The sequence below is a fragment of the Merops nubicus genome, unplaced genomic scaffold (assembly GCF_000691845.1).
Source record: "Merops nubicus isolate BGI_N331 unplaced genomic scaffold, ASM69184v1 scaffold18669, whole genome shotgun sequence".
Lineage (NCBI taxonomy): Eukaryota > Metazoa > Chordata > Aves > Coraciiformes > Meropidae > Merops > Merops nubicus.
The window spans coordinates 12797-34203 of NW_008630407.1; the positions used below are offsets into that span (position 1 = coordinate 12797).

Below are 21407 nucleotides of genomic sequence, written 5' to 3' on the forward strand. Positions count from 1 at the left end.
GCGCCAAATTTAAGCCAAATACAGGTGTGTATGTATATACACCATGCACACCAAAAAAGAACCTCATCCTCTCAGCTTTTAAGGGCTCTAAATAAAAAAAAAAAAAAAAGGCATTTAAGTGGCAATTAAGTTGAAGGAGTAAAAGAGAGCAGGCTCATTCTTGCCTGCCTGACATAATTGAAAGAAAAATAGCTATCTATTAGCAGCTATTTAAACTTAGGTTTTATGTATCACTTTGATTGCATCTCTTAATTTGAAGGCAATGTGCACCAATTCCCCAAAACTGCAGCTGTTATAAACCTCCTTGTAAAAGCAATCCTGCATCAACTAAGAAAATGTACATGTATTAAATATCTTCCTAGAACTTCAGCCGCAAGATTAGAAGACCATATATAACAGATAGATGACAATTGTTCCGTACAAACATTTGGATACTAAGCTTATGCTTACCTGATTTGAAAATCTCATGCTAACATTCCGCTGGTCTTGGGGAGCTACGTAACGTCCGATTGGGTCAATATCTTTAGGACTTACTAATTTGTCAGCTGAAAGTAAAATGTAATAGAAGTAGAAAATTACTTGAGTGCTTACTGCAGCTTCTGTGAAGGAGGCATGCAAACATTTTATGTTGTCAGTTCTGCTGCTATAATCTTTGCTTTAGATCAGTGATTTACAGATTACAATGACATTCTGAAAAATTATATTCATGTTAAAACTAATGACTCAAACGCTATTGCTACAGCTAATTATAATACTGTAGTATATAAAAAGAATCCTTTATTTTTTCATAGGGATGCGTTAAAAGAATATATGCAGACAACAGACTCCACAACACACAAGTCACATAAAAAGCCCTCATCAAAAGTTGTTCAGCTTTGAAGAAATGCAGACAGCCTCTATCTCACGGTAATGTCATGACTATGATCCTGAAAGCAACAAGAAATATGTCAAAGATTTGTCTCTATAGGGTATCTCAAGAAACTGTAAAAAAACAAAACCAAATTAAATATATTTGAAAGCTAGCAACTTCTGCATGGAAAAAACCAAACCCAAACAAACAAAAAAATTCCATTATTTTAACCTTTTCCTGAAAAAAAAATCAGGATCTCCAATAAAAATATACTATTAAAAAGTTTCAACAAATGCCTTGAGTAAAGGTTCACAATCTACAGTGAGCTATTATGCCCTTCAAATAAGCATTCTCCTACCAAAATCTCATTTTGACGTGAAACTATACAATCTTCATTTAATTTCTGCTACAGAGGAGGCGACAGTGCATTTTCTTTTCTCCCATGAATGTGAACAATTCCGCACAGATTCTTGAATAGCTCTGCACTAGGACATCAGCTGTTAATCTAAAAGAGAAATAACTCATGACTCCATTAGCTTAATTCAGCTACAATAGAAAACCAATGTGGTCTTGATAATAAAAATGTTTCCACATATTGCACCGTGTAGAAAATTAAGACGGAACTTTGTAAACCTAAACTACGTCCCGGCTCAAGTGGGACAGCACTGGGAAAGAAGAGAGAGCAGAAAAGAGAGTGCAGTGGAAGGAAGAGGCGTGGGCACAGTGGAGGACACCAGCTTGGCAGGTCACTGCGTAAGCCCCGAAGGAGCTATGCCAGCCATTGGCACCTACTAGATAGTGTGTGACCACCTCCTGTCCTCAGCCTCCTGTCGAGAGAATGCTGCCCGACTCCTGCCAGGAAAGGACCCTGTTCCTCTGCTCTGCACTCCTGCAGCAAAGCCGGATTATGAAAAATTACCATGGACAATTTACTAATATACTGACACGTGAAACGGTCGTCTAAGCTCCAGTCCACGCAGTCAGACTTCTTATGCTAGTTAAAGGCATGGAAGTTACTTCAATTACTTGTAGTACTGCGATGTGATAAAATTGATTAACCAAATGATTGCAAGATCAATGGTCTCTGCCTCACAGTTCTTAAAAGCAAGAGCAGTTTCCAGAATACATGTTCTATTTCCACTCTTTTTTACACTGATTTACATTACTCAGTAACTAAAATAGTCAGAATAATTTAAAACGACAGCAACAGACTAACATAAAATTTAAGCTAATTTTCAATATTCACAGTTTTATTTAAAAGAAGAATCTCAGGGAATGTTCATCCCCATTATTGCAAATAAAAGTGTAAGGGAACGTAAAACTTTTCTTTGTTAGCTCATTATTTGCATCAGCCACGGCTGACAACGTTGAGCCATCTGCTCCATGCTGTAGAAAATACTGCTAGAACTATCAACTTTGTTCTACGCAGCAATGAATCCACAGAAAAGGATATAAAAGTTCTAAGGAAAAGCACAGGACATGTAAGACAGCTACTAAATGGAAGACTAAGCTGAGTGCATTTCCAGTTGCAGAAGCATAAGCCAGCTGAACCTGTCACTCCCTTCCCTTGCTCTCAAATGGGCGCTGTACCATAAAGGCTTCACAAAGCTCCTCAGCAAGAGTAAGACAGAAATTCCACAAAAAACTGCATCAACATCTGCAAAATGCATGCTTATTTTCTCCATAAACAATTTTTCCAGTTGCATCGGCATCAGGTGACTTCCAGCAGCCATAGGCAGACACTCTCACCACCTCTGTTCTTCAGAGCCTTTACAAGGAGGATCAAAATTGTGATTGCACTACTTCTGTTTGCCCCTCTGTGAAGGGCAGCAAGATGTGTAACAAACTAACTCAGTTTCACGCTGCTGCACTTAGAAAAACTCGGACCACAACAAGTAGACACCAGGCCCACGGGGAGAAGAATCTGAGGAGGTTACACTGTCTGCTGGCCTACATGGAACAAGCAAGGAGGCTGAGCAAATACAAATTAACTGCCAGCCTTGAGGCAACACGGCAGTTTCTGGAATGGATGATGAAATGGGAAACCAGCACCTTCCCAGAAATCAACGTGTTTGGAATCAGGCTTCCACTTAATTAACAACCATCAATAAGCCACGTAACATTTGGAGATGATCACTGAAGACAAGATAGTTATTCTGGTAGGTTTTCACCCAGAAAGGAGTAAAATGAAACGCACCAATTATAAATCAGTAAGAATAAATGGAGTTCCTAATCAAACCACCATTGGTAAATAGATAAAATTTCCAGACCTTATTTGCAAAGACTATGAGAGACAAGGAAAAAAATATTTGAGGAAAAACGGGAGCAATGAAAAGTAGTGAATACACTCTAGAGAAGGTTTTAAAACAATAAGGGAAACAGTCGCTAATTACAACATCTCAAAAAATATTTAGCAGAATTACTTAAAAAAACAACTCTGTAAGACTGTGAATCAAGAGAAAGAACTGAAACAAAAGAAAAGAAAGTTAAGGTACTCAAACATAGAAATATACAAATATTGGTATAAGATGAATGATGAATACTAGCAGAATTGTTAAGAGTATTCCTGCACAGAGATTGAGGATTACTTGGCTAACACTAAGAGGTTAATTTTTTTTTTCATTAAAGGTGAGATTGCCTGCATATACTTTACAGTGGTGGCTAACAAAGGCATTATGCAAGGAATGCAGTGAATCCAGAACAGGTGGAGCTCCAGACCGAGCCTGTTCTTCCATACCTAAAGATACAGACGCTGTTCTTGACAAGTCTAGAATCTTTCAACCCCCTTCAATGTTCCTCATTTCTACTACCTACAGCCTGTTTCCCTTCACAGTGTTCACAGATAAAAGAAGGTTTTAGAACTCAGTCTGCTGATTACCAGGTAAATTCTGAGCATATTAAAATAATGTATCTCTCCTAAAAGAAATATTAAGGGAAACAAACAAACAAACTTAACTACGAAGACTTCTTTGACTTAACAACTGTTCTTGCATTAACCTTTGAATCATGTCAGGTGAGACCATGAGTTCATTTGTGACTGAAATTCATGGTAACAACCTTCAATGGCCAAACTTTGAAATGCACTTTCAAGTGCTCATCTAGTCTCTTCTGTTTTATAGGATAAAAATAAAAAAGACTGTAGAAAATATTAACTTTATCTGAGACTGCAACTATTCAAAGTTTAAACTTGTCTTGCTTAAAGAAGCAAGTAATTTGAATTAAATGCTACAGATCACTTACAAACATCACTGTACAGGTACAGCCAACATAGTTAATCCAGAAATCAACTCCAGTAATGTTAATGTATTTCATCATGAAAAAAAGGAAATAAGAGGGAAATCCAGGAAAACAAACAGAAAAAAACCCAAAACTATTATATTTAGAAGATTTTCAGTGTTCCATAAAACATTCCAGTAAGCTTTACAGTATGCAACAACATTTTAACATAAACAAAAAGCAATTTTTGCCTACCACATATGCATCAAAGTAGATGACACACATACTACCCAAAACACACTCAAAACTCAAGTCAATATGTTTGTTCACATTCATAAAAAACCATTAAATATCCTTCCCTTCGGTTGCGTGCAAACCTGATGGAATCCCCTCAGCCTCTTACCCAGGAGTTTTGCAATGATGTAAACTGCTTGTCCCCACAAGAAAAACTTCCCATCACGTCCATTGTTACTAGGAAATCGTTTCTGGCTGCCAGGGTTTCTCTTCTCCAGTTCAACAAAATCAGATGGCACATAGTAATACTTGGGTACAACAGGACACCCTATGGGTATGAAAATAAGTACAGTAAGTAAACAAATTCCACTTCTGTTATTATATGATTATAGGCCTCTAATAAACGTGGAATCAAAACAGGAAAAATTACATCATACCAACAATTTGATTGAACAGGAAGACTATTGTCTTTTTTATTGTCATTTTTATCTCTCAAAACCACAATCAGTGTAGGAAACCCAGGGCAATATTAAACTACAGTGGCTATGTAGGACCTTACTGTAAAAAAAAAAAAAAAAAAAAAAAGAAAACAAAGCCCTCCCCTAAAAATGAAAACAACCCAGCCCCAAAAACTTTTTCAACTAAAGCAAAATGCAGTACAGAAAAAACATAACCAAGAGAAATGAAAGCTACATCACAGTGAAACACTTGAGGTAACTTCCTCTGCATCTAACAGCAGCTCACCATCAGTCAACTTCTTAAAACTAGTATCTTGACCAAAAGTATTAAAATTAACTAAATTAAAACTATTTTTTTTCCGCAAGTATGCAAAAACAAAACCAGACGTTTAATTTTGAAACATTAGGAAACAAAGTGGCGTAACATCTTCATGGGAAGATAGCTCATCTTGTACCTAGGATTTTGTCACAGATATTACTGATCATTGTAGATTTAAAATCTTTTTTTCAACACTTTAAGTGAACAGGAATCAGGAATTTAGAAACATAATTACAACTGACTGACCTAATTAGATGCAATACAAAAGCAAAGTAATATGCTTTCTGCAAAATTAATTTTCAACTCAGTATCACTTTAATTTTGAATTTATCTGCATAAGGAATAGGTGATAAACGAAATAAAGTCATGTCTGTTACTTATACAAAAAAAACAATTACTGGCAAAAGGCTGAGAAAAATTGAAAAGTGAGAGTTATTGACAGATAAAATATTCAAGTGAGCGAGGTATGAGAATACACTCAGAAATTTTAGGATGAGACACATTCAACAAGAGGAAACACAGCATCAATTTAGTATCCATGGAACTTCACACACTCACTAATGATCAGAAAAAAGCCATAATCAGCAAGGTCAGAAAATTCACTAAGTAATGAAAGTTGGTAAGGAAATGTTTGCATTTTTTAGAGAAATTAGTTCCTTCAACAAGTACTGAAAGCTTAAAGAAGAAATCAGACTAAAATATTCTGCATCTACTTGTGTAACTGTACCACAGATGTCAAGAATAGCTGACTAAGGATGCTGAGTTTTAAAACTGGATTGTCAGTACATTGAAGCTTATTCTGTTCTCAGACTTTCCTCCCACTCAAACTTATGGTCTTTTTCTTTAACTGAATTTTGGATGGATGTGCCTGTAGGCCATCAATAGCCTTGTCTGCAGTTCCACCAAAATTCTGAAGTGCACAATTTAACTAAGAGAATGTTGGCATTAAATTAACATGTTGCTACTTTCACTGCTCTAAACTGGGAACAATTTCATGTGCACATACCAAATCATTTTTTAAATCTTGTGAAGTGCCAATGAATGATGCAAGTAATTCTCAGCTGTGTCCAGGTAGAACATTGAAATAATCTGTTTGTTGGTAGTTAATATTTTCCAATTTTCCTTCAAATGCGAAGTGAATTTTGTAAATAATGAAACCTAAATGAAGGAGGGGAAGAAAAACTGCGTACAGTGTAAATCTTACATTTGTATCAGTAACATTTTTCCAGGTAACATTACTTTTATTATCACACTTTATGATGCAGCAAAAGAGATGATTTTAGTATTAGTATTTTGCCATCAGGAAACGGTGATATTTTTATTTCTCCTTTGTTCTGACGACAATATCTATTAAGAGGAATGTCAGTATTTTAATAATTTCAGATCAATAAAAAGTTACAGTGTTTTACAAGAATGATTACAAGGATAATACCTTCAGAAGTATGTTGAAGCAAAGGATCCAGAAGATCCTGATATTCTTTTACTTGTGCAGGATTTCCTCTAAAAACTCCTAAAAATAACAAAACAGTATTTGATTTAATAGAAGAAATAACTTTTCCGTGAGCTTCATATGTTCACAAAAGAAGAAGAAAAAAGTCTAGTGTTTCATTTCAGTGACATAGTGCCTACATACTAAATAGCTCATGAAAAGTAGAAGACTGAACTGCAGATCCTAACTTACTGCTACAGCTAAATCTCACAGAGATCTTGAACTGGTCACTCTCCAAGTAGCTTAAATTGAAATAGTTGGTAAGTTACGCAGCTTAGTAAAGCTGTGAACTTACAGAGGCTCAGGAAGTGGACACAGAAAACAGCCCAACTAGCTGTAAATCGCTTCCTTAATTACAGCAGCATGAGGAAGCAGAGCTTGTGTGCCAACATGGAGACAAAGAGGCTGGTTCTACATTGTTAGGACAGACTGCAAACTGACCTGTAAGTGAGTTGCCCAAAAATCCCAATAAATAAATACAAGAGGAATTTGAAGTAGTAAACTCAACAATTCCCCTCCAAAGATTTCTAGAAGGAATGTTTACGTTTCCTGGTTAAATAGGTATTATGTCTTCGGGTTACAGAGTTTTAGAACTGCTAACATACCTTGAGATATTAAATAGAACAGTCAACTCATTATGATACTACTTTGGGGGAGAAACCATACGTTCGGGAGTACTAACACTTGAAGAGTTTTTCTAGCAGAACTTGGTCATTCCATAATGAATGTGATGAATATTGGCATGACCAGTGTTCAGGTCAGCAAGAGTTCTGAAACAAAAAGATGTATCTAAAACACCAAAAGCATTTCTCTTCATCAATGAAAACATGGATAAACTTGTCAAGTCACATTGATATTTTAAAGTAGAACTTTTTGTATCATTTAAAGGGGAACAAGTTAGATGAAAATTCCTCACTGTATATCTTTCAGTCATTTCTTTCCAGGGTTTTCCTTTTCAATGGCCATATTATTAACAACAGCTGTACTGTTTCCCTCCTTACCTCATCCTAGGAAATTACCATAATCCTCCCACATTCAACCAGAAATGTAAAAAAATTTTTAAAAATGCTGTTCAAATATGTCTTATCCAAAAAAAACCAGTCATATTGATTTATTTAGTTCAATCCTTTCCCACAGCTATAGCTGCATATCTATTACCCACAGTCCTAAACAATATCATTTTGAGAAAAATCCCAACAGGAAATTAGTACTAAAGCATTTTTGTATTCTTAAGAAAACACCTTTTGAATCTCTTGCCTTTTGAATTCTGAAAGGCAAAGAAAAATAAGACAAACGAAAATCAAACTCATCCACTGAAAACAAATATACCCAGAAGATCTTTATTAGAAAAAGTTTAGGTATGTTTTTTGTGAGTATGATATATATATATATTGATGTATATGTACAGATGTATGTGTATGTTCAGATAAACTTAAACATGAAAAACAACAAGTGCAGGTATGTTCTTTTGATAGTTTTGTGACTTCTTTATGTCTGTATTTTGATGCACAAAAAAAGTCAGAAACACTTATCTTCTATGTTGTTTTAAGAATATCTAAGGAATTATTCTACTGAAAAGCCAGAGTTCAGTGAAAGCTGAAGTTTGAGTCCTACATAGAAATTTCTTTCAATCCACAGTTCTTCACTGCTCTATCAAAAACCAGATCTTAACAAGTGGTGTTCACTACAAACATCCCCAAGTATATAAAAAGGAAATGAAAACCCTTGCCAAGAAAAACAAATGAAATGAAAGTCTGCACACAAAAAAAAGGTGTTTACATAACACGCTGAACTATTCCAAAATACTTGAGCAGTCATGACGTAAGAGCAGTGTAATATTTCATTTGTAATTTAGTCTTATTGGCAGATGCTGCAGAGAATAAAAATCAGGGGATTACAGGCTATGATTTACAGGACCTTCTCCTTCCACAGTTAATGGAGAACTGTCCCACTGTTACACAGGTAACAAAATCCAGCTATGCAGAGTTACCTAGCTGTTCAGGAGCTGAAAAGGCACTTGCTCTGCAAGTGCATTGGATGGGCAAACCCTCTTTCAGCTGAACCAGGATTCACAAAGTAGCAGCTTGAGTGTTTTGTTTGCTTCTTTGTTTTTTTCCCCAAAGTTTTCATTACAGACATCCAACTGTAACCTACCCCTCCTATTTCATTGTGTTTTTGCAGTTTAAGTCACTTTGTATAGGCTTCAGACTTTGGATTAAGGAAGCTGTGGATTTGGAGATATGTGCACAAAATCTGCTAACAACAGCTCTATTTGATTAAATTGTGGCACAGGAGAAAAGTCAGGGACAGTATGTGCAAAATACATACTTTCAACTTTTTCTTTGTAACACAAGAAGAGTAAACCGCTTCATTTATTGTGGTGCTAACTTCAGCTAAAGATGATTAATTTCTTGTTCTCCCCAAAACTGTAAGTGGGCAGCATTAAATGTCAGTGCCTTTCTCCTCAGCTTTGGGCATCATTCTTTCAAAAACTGTCAAGCATTCCCTTAGAAAAAAATCAATTGTGAAACCTTATTACAGCTTCAAATGCAGTATTTTAATCTGTGGGTGGCCACAGAGGAGTCCAGGTAGATAGCAGATTTCTGTGCCCCTCATCATCTTTATTTGGAAAACATTTCATAAGCTAGAGGGAAAAAAACCCAGATAGCCAGATTTTCATCCACTTACAAATATTTTTGATGGCTGCGGTCCTTATTCACTTTCTTATTCAGACTTTTGTTACACGTGAGTTTTATCTTCTATCCTGAAATAATCCCAAGAACTTTTTTGGAATGTCTCTTAACACAAGGTCTAGGTAGTAGCTTTTTCGTCGTCGTTCCATTCTCTAATGTGCTACTGTGAAGCTCTGATATACTGTGGAAGTTTTCAAGGTGTAAAAGGCAATGCAGGACTTGTAAAAAAACTTTATAAAGTTATTTTATAAAACCAACTGATGCAAAAAATGTTGAAATATAGGGCGTTGGGTGCTTGAGGTTTTTTTAACTCGTTAGGTAGAATTCTCAATGGGGTATTTAACATCACTGCATTATGGTTTATTTTGGCAGTACATGAAAATAATTTTTTATCTCTCCTCTAAGTGCTCATCTCACTAATACCTTTAAAGAACAGCAGTATAAAGCTGTACTTACCATCAATTATCATGAAAATAAAAAACAGGGGGAACTCACACTCAATGCCATCAAAAAGCTGAAAAGAAGAAAAATTTATCAGACATTTCATCAGTCTGGTCTAAGGAAATGTATTTGAATAACCTATTGAATGACTTCAAAGCAACAAAAGACAAATATGAATGCAAAACCATTTTAGTACATTAGTGTTTCATTAAGGTTACACCTTCTTAATTCTATGGGTACTTCAATTGTGCTTTTACATATGCTGTGGCTCATTCTGAAGCAGAGTATTTATATAATCGGTGTTTTATTTTCCACAGAGAAACTATTGTGGGAAAGAAAGGAAAAAAAAAAAATTCATTTAGATGACCCTTATTGATAAATATTGTGGTCAAAAGCAAAACTGTTTTCTATACACTCAGGCTGTAGTCAGCTGTGAAATTAAATAAAATGATAAATAAGTTCCTTATTTGTTATGTGAAATCAGCTGTACCCCAAATGTAAGAGGAAGCACATTCATTACAAAATGAATCAATGACTAACTTGCTGACTTAACAATCTTTTAAAATTGCACATGCCAAAGATGCATGATGCATCTCCTGCACTTGAAGTAATTAAGAATCACTGTGCAATTCAAACCACATATACTGGGGTGTTTCCTCGTTTAGGTGGTTTTCGTTTGGGTTTGTTGTTGTTGTTGTTTGGTGTTTTTTTTTTTTTTAAGTACTGCCTAAACATCTTATAAAGCCCAAATCTGTCTTTATACAGGCCAGCTATTCGTTTACCTTAATTTCTGCTGGTTTATAATAACGTCGTGTTTTGTCCTCCAGTGCTGTTCTGTACCCATCTCTCAGAAATCTTTTAAACCCATATTTTCCTTTCAGTTTTCTAATAATTTTATCCAGTGTTTGATTGAACAAAGCCTCATCATCCAAAGCAAATGCAGGATAACTAAGACAGGGCAAAAGTGCTGCGTCAGTATTCTGTAGGAGAGGGAGAAATAGCACATTACAAATTTAATTAGATTTCTGACAATTATTTGATGCACAAAGACTAACTCCCTAAAGTGAAATATACATTTGGTACATTACCTTTATAAAAACCATAGTACTAGTATATTAAAAGAGCACGCAAAATAAGATGTCTAAAGATGTATAAGGATAAACTACAAGGTAAATATTTGGCATTATGATTTAAAAGAACTCAACTGACTCAGAATCTGACTTACTTTACAGTTGATAATGTATAGAGACAAATGAATACATCCTAGAACTTTGTGGGTTTAGAAACAAAAAATAGCCTTCAGGCTATTCCTGGAGAAAAAACAAACATTTTGACATTCTATGTTCAAAAAGAATCACAAACATTTTAGAAAGGTGCAACATTGAGAAGTAACTATCATTAAATCATCATTTCTCAAAAGCTTCTTCAGGTATACTCTTCAGGTGCTGTAGCAAACAAGCCTATCTGATTTACAATTAAGGTGACAAGGATATAATTTCAGGAAAACAATATGAGAAGCATTTCCCAAGAACCATATGCAACTAGCATGAATTAAGAACACAAGAAAAACTACTAACACATTCACACATTACAGTAGCTTATAATAACAAAAAATTCACCATACTCGGAAATTTATGATAAGCCAACTTTAAAGGCATCTTTTCTAGACAAAAAAAATTGAATTAAACTTCACTTAATTACTTACATGAGACCTTGATTCTCGGGGTAGCAATGAACAGAGAGTCTGTCTGTTACGGTTATGAGCATCAAAATCCACAAATATAACAGACCAAGAGCAACCCTGTAAACAGAACATAGATTTATCTAAGGGCAAGGGAAGAAAGGTTAGCATATCCTGGTGAAACTGCTTAGTTCTTTGTTCTATTTAGGTTATGTTGTAATAGTCTGGTAGCTGGTAATTTTAATCAGACAAAGTAACACAACGAATTGAAAACACTTTGAATTTTCAGATATATTTAAATATAGCCAAAATTAGACATGTTTATCTACTACTGACCATAAATTATATGATTCACTCAAGCTATGAACTCGCCCGTTAATTCTTGAAAAATAATGACTGTATTAAAGACAAAAAAAATGTAGTTGTCCTTCCCTGTGACTGCAGGAAATATTCCAAGTAGTGATGTTGACTATTTCATTACAAGTCAGTTAGAACACAAGTAACTGGATACTCACCTGAGGTATTGCTTGGGGAAAGGACTTCCATAGCAAATAAAAATTACCTACTTTTCAACTACGTAAGGCTACATCATCAACATCTACTCCTTAGCAAAGCCCTTTTCCTAGTAAAATTCTTTAACTTTACACTATATTTGTCAGCTTTTTGATGCTTCCTGTAATACTCAGAAAAATTCCCATATCTGGAGTCAACAGCATTTAACACTTACAATTATTATCAGTAGATGATTTCTTGAGAACTCAAGAAACAATGCAGTTACTTAATAAACAGATATCTTCATATATATTGTAACTGAGAATGAATCTCAATAGCACTATCACATAGGAAGACATATTCAACACTTAACTCATTTTGTTACTGTCACGAATACTGCATGTTTCCAGAAATTCACTGAACTTCTCCTAAAAAGCAGTCAGTTTTTTTGGTATACTATTCAGTTAGGAAGACTATTCCAGAACCCATCCCCTCCAATTATTAAGAACTTTAATTTCCAAGTCAGTTTCTACATAACTAGCTAGTTGTGCTGTGTTTTGTGCCAGTTCTAGCATCCATTCATTTGGCTTTCCAAACAAGAGGTTTTTTCTTATTCTTTAGCTGCACTAACTGTACATAGCTATCATATAAATACTCAGCTTTTGCTTTTCTAGGCTAAACAAAACATGTTTTTCTACTGTCCTCATGGAAAAAAATCTCTCCATTCTCTTCACCATTCCACCAAGAAATACTGAACAGTGCTAAGAAGGCACACAAATGATCACATCAGATTTGATGATTTATTATTCTACTTTCTCCTTAATCCAGATTCTAATTATTCACAAATCTCCAAATTCATCCACAAACTCTGAAGACAATCTTTCTACGTGTGTGAACATGCAGTTTCAAAATCTGTACTTCTGAGAAGGATTCCTTGGGGATTCAAAAGCAGACTAATTTGCATTTCATAAAACCACAAGCTTTTTTTTTTTTTTTTTTTTGAAATGAACTAATTTTCCCTCTGTTGGAAAGTTCTGTAGTACAGACACCTTACAAAGGCTTGGCATTTTTTCCATGCTTATTTTTTTCCACAGACTAAAAGAGGACATGTAGCTTATATACAAACAACTGATTAACCTATGACTAGATCAAACCTGAAACAATGTTGATCTTGTCACTAGCAGCCTCATTTTAGGGTGTACATGCATGCACCATCACTTAACTCATCAGTTCAATAACTCACATAGCCAGCAAATGCACGTCCTCTTATGCAGTTTTTTGATACATATTTTTTTTCCTAAAAAATGTTTTAGCTAAAATGGAATTCTTACATTAGTGATACAAGTTATAATCCACTTACACTCCATGATACAAAGAGGTTTTTAATTAACCCTATCAAGGACACAAAAACAAAGTAAGTTACAGTACTTTTAGCAGTGATGATTCTAAAGTGATAGGTAAAAAACTGAAACACACTCAGCTCATACTGCATCCCAAATGTAAAATCATGCCGACTTTTACAGCTCAGCCATACCAATTTGAGAAGAGCTTAAGATGATACAATGATTTCAGGACTTGGCTATGATCAATGTACAGTTAAGGATTATAACAGAATACTTACGCCAATCTCATACATATTAACTGCTTCATATAGATTCATAACTATTGTTATACATTGAGAATAAATGTAACAAATATAGGCTAGGATATAAAGCAAAATAGTGAGAAGCTAAATAGCTTATTTATCTGATAAAAATTCTCTTATCCATGTGCAAATAAAACTTTTATTGAGGGAACATTAGGATTACAGCTTTACTGTATTTTTATGCTTCTAATTCCCACTTTTTATAAAGTACTTCTGGTATGATGGAGTTTAAATTAACAACATTTAAAAACCATAAATGAACTCCTGTTTACAGTCCCCTTCGGTACCGGATTGTGACAGCTTTGTTACAGAAAAAGTAGTAGTATGGTGGAACTTATTATTTTCTAATGTTTTCTAGACTTCGGGAAGGGAGGGGAGGAACAATTTAATGTGAACATCAGCAATAAATGACCTTTGATTTCTCTTCTCTGTGTGCATCCATGAATGCACACGGAAACTGCCCCAGCACAATATGCTGAAAGATTGTAACACACATGCATATGTGAGAGCACAGCTATACTACTACATATTTGTATTTAGTCTCTCCCAGCATACACAGTGTGACTGGAAAAATCTGCATGGAAAAAACTGAGCAGTCTGTTGTCCCCAGCAATGATTTATGCAGGTTGCACTACTGTAGTTGCAGGTGCAAACAAGTTTCTCTTGAGGGGCTCAGCAGGATTTCTCAAAGCTATTGGAACACAGCTGGAGCCAAGCACAAAGGCAAACTGCTGTAGACTGAAGGTCAAAATGGTTTCTGCTTATGCTAAACATCTTGGAAATAATCTCTCAAAGCATTTAAACTGGTTTTGCTTCAGCAATTTATTCACCCATTTCAGAATTTAGTAAAAAATCATTGGAAAAACACCCCAGCAGCTGCATTTACTGGTGCTTGAGTCTGCTGGGAAGGTAATGACTGTAGATAATTTTTTATTTTTTCTGAAATACCGAATATGTGTGTATTATGTCCGATTAGTATTTAAGATCCTTACTAGCTCCTAGTTCCTAGTATATAACATCAGCTTTTAATACATATTACATCCAGTAAAACAAAACTAGATCAAATGGCTAAGTCCTTTTGAAATGGTGTGTTTGTGTATGCATAAAGAGCACTTGCCTACTTCTCTACTCATGGGTAAACAGCCATCAATATTTTCTGAGGAGTGCATTCTAAACAGAACAAGTCTATTGTACTACATACAGTACTAGTACAACTATATAGATAAAAAAAACCCTGAACAAAAAAAAAACAAAAAAACCCCACACCTCAAACGACCACAAATAGATATCCACAAAAACTGTAATGGATACCTAAGACTACAGAGTTAGAAATCCTTATTTAGGGGGATCTCCAGCTTTATGCCATAAAATGAAGAATGATCCAATAATAGTAAATGGTATATCTTGTACTTCTATGTCGGTTGCTTACTGTTTAAAACAAACTGTAACTCACATTTTTCATCCCAGGCATCTCAATAGCTCTAAAAAGGTCAAGTTTAACATCTATTTTTTATGTGGATAAACTATAATGAAGAACTTTTTTGCCCAATATTGCTAATAATTGTTTTATATGACTGCTTCGATCCATACCTTCTATTTTACCAATAGCAAACCACTGCATTTAAACAAGTTTCTTGAAGTTGAATCCTCTCAACAGACAAATACTATATAGAAGTCAGCTACATTTGACTTGCAAGAAAAAAGGAGAGCACAGGTATTACAGAAAGAAAAAAAACCACCAAAACAATCCTACCTCGATGCCAGCAAGAATATACAGAAACTTGACTTGAGAAATATACAAATGCTCTTCAAGTCAAGTTCACAATGTGAAATAACCCAAACTCAAAAGGATCATATACTGTCTATCTTCAGGGAGAAAAATAAGTAAGTATAAAATTACACTACTCATGTAAACACGTGTCACTCTTTTAAACTAATTTTCAAATGTTACTCAACCCTAAGAAAACTTACAGCAAGTCTCATCAAATACTGTTACTTTGTTTTATATACAAAGGTTTGGGCATATGAGCCAGGTTCACCAGCTACTAGTCAAAAAGGACAAAAGATTCCAAGAAAACAGTGCAATACAAAACCTCTGTGCACTGAGCTTGCTAATTTGTGACCAACCTATCCTCCCTTCCACACAGCTTACAGAAAAAACTCACCAGCAAGTTTTATGACTATTTGTTATAAGTAACTCTTTTACATATTTATACATCAAGTGATATAACAGTTGATGCTATCCAACTTTTTACCCTACCCTTCATTTCCATTCATGAGTAACTTGACATGAATGAAGTATTGTTCATGATAGCTAAACAGTGACATACCTCTTCCACCTACATATTTTGCAGACCCTTAATTTGGAAGAGGATTCTTTTATTTGAGCCACAGACTACTGCAGGTGTAACACCAAAAAAAAAGATGCACAAAGAAGGAGAATACAAGTCCAAGATAAAAATTTAAGAAAAGGCTTGCTTCCCTAATTGATCCAAGCCATGTGAAAGGATGGGAAAAGATTTTACCGCTATGCAGCGTAATGAAATTTAAACCCAGTAAAACAATGGGATTATGAACAAGTAGCTTGTTTGAAGCCTTTATCAAAATCCAGGTGAAGCAGGAATACAGAAGTATAGTACTGCTTGTAGGTAGAAACATACTGTACTGTAATCAACAGGTACAATTCTGAAAGAAAAACCTTTTTTTGGCAATCAATTTCTTTCTCAAAATAAACTGCTATCATTGTAGAGGTTTTTTGTTTGTTTTAAAGAAAAAAATAATTCTTGATAGCAAGTGCTTTTATCCGATGAATTCTGTAGCTGGAACAGGGGCAATCAGTTTGCTAACTGACTTTTTTTAAAGCTGGAACCTAACAAACCATGCTAGATATTTCTAAATATCCTCTGACCCATAGTGTGAAACATTACTGCTAAAACAAACAGGAGAGAAAGAAACATTTTTATTACCTGATTTCCAAAGAGATTGAAACCATTAATTGCTTCTAAAGCTGCTTTGGCCAGTCCCACGGAACTGAGGAGAAAACAAAACAACAACATAAAAACAGAGGTGTCATAATTCAAGCCAGACTGAAATGTAATACATTTTACAGCTTTTAGAGATACTATCTTTTATTTATTTTAATTTTACACTTAACCATTATGTTCATAAAATGATGATGCAGCAAATTTGGGTGTTTGGTGGCAGGTTGCTTTGACTGGTTTTTCCTTTGAAAAATGCTTTTCAGCATTTTTATTTGTCTTCAAATGTCAGAGACCATCTGGAAAAAGCATTTCTGCTCTCACCTTGCTACTAGACATCTGGCATTACGTATTTTAAGGTCTTGCTAATAGTGTATTAACACAGGATTTACTTCAACACAATTTTTCAACCCAGCTCTCAAGCATTAATCTTTAAGAGACTCATTGCTTACTAGCTTTTGATATAATAAAAGAGTCATCAATCTGGATTCAGAAGAGGAAGATTTTCTGACATCGATCATATAGTGAAATACCTTTTATTTCACTTACTCCATGACTAGTATACATCACAAAGAAAATCAGACCCAGAAATACTACCAACAAGCTTTCAAATTAAGAAATTAATGTTTAAAGACATTAAGCACTAGAACTCACTAATCATTATATAATTTTAGAATCAAATCATATACCAAAATATCATTTATTACTGACTGAAAATTATAGAGCATGTATGAAAATATACACAAGAAGACCTTTACAAGGCCTTTGAATTGGAAAAAAAAAAGTTGTCATACTTTCCCAGGAATATTAAAAAAAAAAAAAAGGGATAAAAAGAGAAGCAGTATTCTCTCTCAGGGCACATACTTTTGATGATTTTTAAAGAAATTTTTTTTTTAAGAAAAGCTCAAGATAACTTAATAGAAATCTACACGCACTTGGCAGGCTTATATGAAAACTGAAGTATGACAGCATAATTTTATAATACTGTTTTAAAGAATACATAATTATAGATAGGCCAACTTCACATGTATCCAACTGCAGTGCTAAAGCATTAACATACACAAAAAATGCTAAATTTTTGCATATTGATTCCAAAGTTCTAGACATTAAGGTCATAGGTTATCAAAAAGTAAAATATTAAATGAGCTAGTTCCCAACAGTGCTAGAGTTTAAAAACTAAGTATATAATTCTGACAGATTTCTGACAGTTCTACTATTGAATACCAGCACTCAAAGCAGGGAAAGAACTTTGTGCTGCTTACTAAGTGGTGACATAAAATTACAGGAACCAGAAATACTACAGAAGTCTGGCTTCTGTGTTTTCTTGGGCCATCTGGTGAAACAGATTCAGAGCATTCAGTTAAAAAAAAAACAAAACAAAATAAAAAACCCAGTGTAATTCTCGCAACTTTATTCACAAAGCTAAAAATGATGCCTTTGGTTCTACTTACCTACAGTGCCTCTGACCAATACACCTTTAACTGTCCCTGCTTTATATAAACTACAGTAGTGATTTACTGACCTCATTGACAACCCCCCATGTGTTCTCCCTAAATGTCTGTCCCAGTTTTGAAGCTCCTCCTTCAGAATCAAGTTTCATGTTTCTTTCTAACTGCCCATTCCTTTAGATAGGAGCTCTGCTTTCCAAGTTGCTTACAATTAATTAGAAAAATTTCTAGTCAAAAAACAATAGGCAATAGAAAAGACAGCAGAATAATAGGAAAGTACAGATGTCTACCTTTTATTTTTAAAAGTTAACAGATCTGAAGACATATAGGAAAAGACCAAAAAAGGAAAAAAGGAATTAATTGGGGTGATATAACAAGATTCAGAGTTTAAAAAATGACCATAAGTGCCAGAACATTGTCTGAGGATACAGATCAACTCTTCAGGAAGAAAGCCTCCAGCTTCAGCAAGAGAAAAATCAGCGGAAAGAACTGAAAGGTTCATCTTTCCATAAAGCCCTTCCCTATAAGGGATGGGAAGTTGTTGACTCTGTTCACAGCTAACAAGCTATAAGAAAATACTTCTCATAAACACCTACACTGCTAAATATGGATGCTTGAAAAGTCTGAATTTTTAAGACCTGGGAAAAATCGGGGCAAAACAGAATATACCAACTAATTAAAGTTTCTGAGCACAGCAATTTCTTTAAATACTCTCTTTAAAAAAAGCAAACAAAAAAGGGCAGAAAGGAGTTGAAAACTTAATAAATCATTATCCACTCAGCCAACCATGCTTTCCTTCTTCTTGCCATCTTTCATTTGGTATAAAAATTATGCAGTACTGCTAAAGAAGGAAGAACAACAAAAATAGCTTGTCAGAGGATCCACGTGCCCAGATGACGAGTGAAAAGCATTGACACAGATAGTCACGATTGTGAAAAATCAAAGCATCCTTAAGGGTCTGAGGGCTGCACTTGCAGACAAATAGTAATAGATTAGTTTTATCTATAAAATAAAAATATTAAGTTACGAATATGTATCACTGAACAAGACGGCCCTAGATATTTTGTTTATAAAAATAATTGAAGAAGCAACACTGACTTAGAAAAAATATTCATAAAATAATCACTAATAATCCCAAACTTTTGTGTAACAGAAGTTATGATAGTATTGAAAAATAACTGCACTATCTGGCTCAAACAACTTATAGCAGCCTGTCAGAAAACTGCTAGCAGGAAATGTGCTTTAACTTTTATTCTTCTACACTCCCTGCAGCATTTTGAGATCAGAGCAGTAAATAAACTGATGAGCACTATTTATTAATGTAAAATGTTGAATTTTGTATGTTTACTAACTAATCTATATTGTAAAGATGGCATGTAATTATGATTGCACAACAGAATAATGGAAAAAAAAGAATTTGTTTACTTTAAGTACTGTTTTTCCTGGATTGGTTTTATCACTAGAAGTACTTCAGACACTGCTTTGACACTCTATCATTCTTTTTAACTATTACCAACAGGTTTATAAACCTCCATCTTTCTTTCTGAAAGATTGCCAGAAATAGGACACGTGGGATTTACTTCTAATTAGTTCAACAAGAGAAAGCTGATTAGGTTAACTAAATTATGCTCTGAGCAGCTGCCATCAAACAGTGAAATCCCTCAGTTCAGTATCTTCTGCTGATGAAAGCTTTTGGTACTGGAGAATGGGATGAAGGAATAAAACTAATTCAGAAGTGTTCTGAATATAATTATTTTTCTGGCTTTGTTTCAAATACCTACACAAAAGTATAATTGTTCTAACAGTTGTTCTACTTTAGTTATCACCTAGCAATTGATCAAACATATTGGTGTGATGACTCAGGACAGAACTTTTCATAGGAGTTAAGTATTATTATCAAACTGAACACGGAAGAGAATGAATATCACAGAAATCCCTCCCCACCAAAAAAAAAAAAATCTGTGTTTACATTAAAATCTAATATTCTTCTTTTCCCTTCAAAGAACACTTCCCATGCCAACAGTCCGATATTTTCGGAGCAGGTGAAAAAAAATTACTGACAAAAGGTGGAGAAGTAGTAGTTGTTCAACATCAATAACTGCTGCTATTCAGATTATGCAGAACTACTCATTCTATCTACAAAATGCAAAGATACTGCTAAAAAAAAATTGAAGACAAATATGGACTCCTTCCTCAAAATACTTTCTACTTTACACACTCATTCTACAATAAGAGTAATACTTATTGTAACTGATCAGTATTTTTCTGCCTCTAGTTATTCAAAGGCCTGGAGACTTCAGTATTCTCACAATACGATGTGCAAATTAAAATAGAAACATCCCAACATTAAAATACTGTGTTCTTTTCCCCATCATGTCATATTTCTTTCCATTACAATGGTATATCAAGCACTCCCTTTACCATACACATAAGTATTCTTAGATTAGTAGAAGCTTCATGGGCAACTGACTGGAGTAATTTTTTTTTTCTTTAAAAAAAACAGAAAAAAAAAAAGGAAAAAACAAACAAAAAAAAACCAACCAAACTGAGAACAGCTGTAGAACCAATTAAGTCTTCAAAAGACTGAACAAGTCACACAACATAACATGCTTCAGAACTATGATCACACTTTAGACACTTGTTTAATTACTTATGCCTTCCTGTTTGACAAATTAGAAAGGAGGTTTTATTATAAAAGTTATGCTCCTGCCTTTCTTCAGAAAATACATTCTTCATACCCTTTAATTTGAAAATACTTTTTATGACTGTTTTAATAGTATGAATTAAAGGCAAAACTTATTTCCATAAATATATTCCTTCCTCCACTCAGCAACCCACTATGAACATGCTGTGTTAGCCTGTTGGCCTCTGTTTCTAGAGAAAAAAAATGCTTACTTGGAGATAGCCCCCAAAACAAAGCCTAACTCAGACCCTCTTTAAATATTCCTCTGAAAAATTCACAAGATCATGAAGCTGGGATATAGAACTCATCTAGTCCAACATGAAATCTCACTTGAAGCAGATATATCTAAGACTGATTCAAGTAAACCATTGCCTCATCCAGAGAAGTCTCAAAAACCTCCAAGGATGGAGATTCTGTAACTTCTGCCATCCTGCTCTGGTGCTTCGATTGAAAAGGTTCCTTTTCAATGTCTCAGGTGCAATCTCAGATCTTATCATAGCCACCAATTATTGTGATTTGTCATGGATTATTAAGGGCAATCTTGCAATCATAATACTATGGGTAACATATGAGCTTGCTTCGCATTTGGGGCGGAGGAAGCTGAGACTAACCTAGAGAAATTATACTTCTAGCTTGCTAAAAAAGCATTGGTAAATTCACTTATACATCATTCATGATTTCCAGTTAGATTCACCCTCCCAGTAAAATACCTGAGGGCAAACACTAAAATTTGCATATTCTTAGCAACTGCTGATCAAAACCACAACTTTTGAGCACATA

The 21407-nt window shown here is 34.6% G+C and overlaps 1 protein-coding gene across 1 annotated transcript in view; it reads right to left on the minus strand.

Annotated features, from left to right (window-relative positions):
• PHKB (phosphorylase kinase, beta) overlaps positions 1–21407 on the minus strand; it is a gene marked incomplete at its 3' end in the record, with an annotated part of 53589 nt that overhangs the window by 11284 nt on the left and 20898 nt on the right. The window contains exons 8-14 of the mRNA XM_008947300.1: positions 16485–16548; positions 11406–11501; positions 10483–10680; positions 9716–9773; positions 6510–6587; positions 4470–4628; positions 451–545 (exon numbers count right to left, since the gene is read on the minus strand). Coding sequence (XP_008945548.1) covers positions 451–545; positions 4470–4628; positions 6510–6587; positions 9716–9773; positions 10483–10680; positions 11406–11501; positions 16485–16548 — 748 coding nt within the window. The remainder of the gene's footprint in view (positions 1–450; positions 546–4469; positions 4629–6509; positions 6588–9715; positions 9774–10482; positions 10681–11405; positions 11502–16484; positions 16549–21407) is intronic.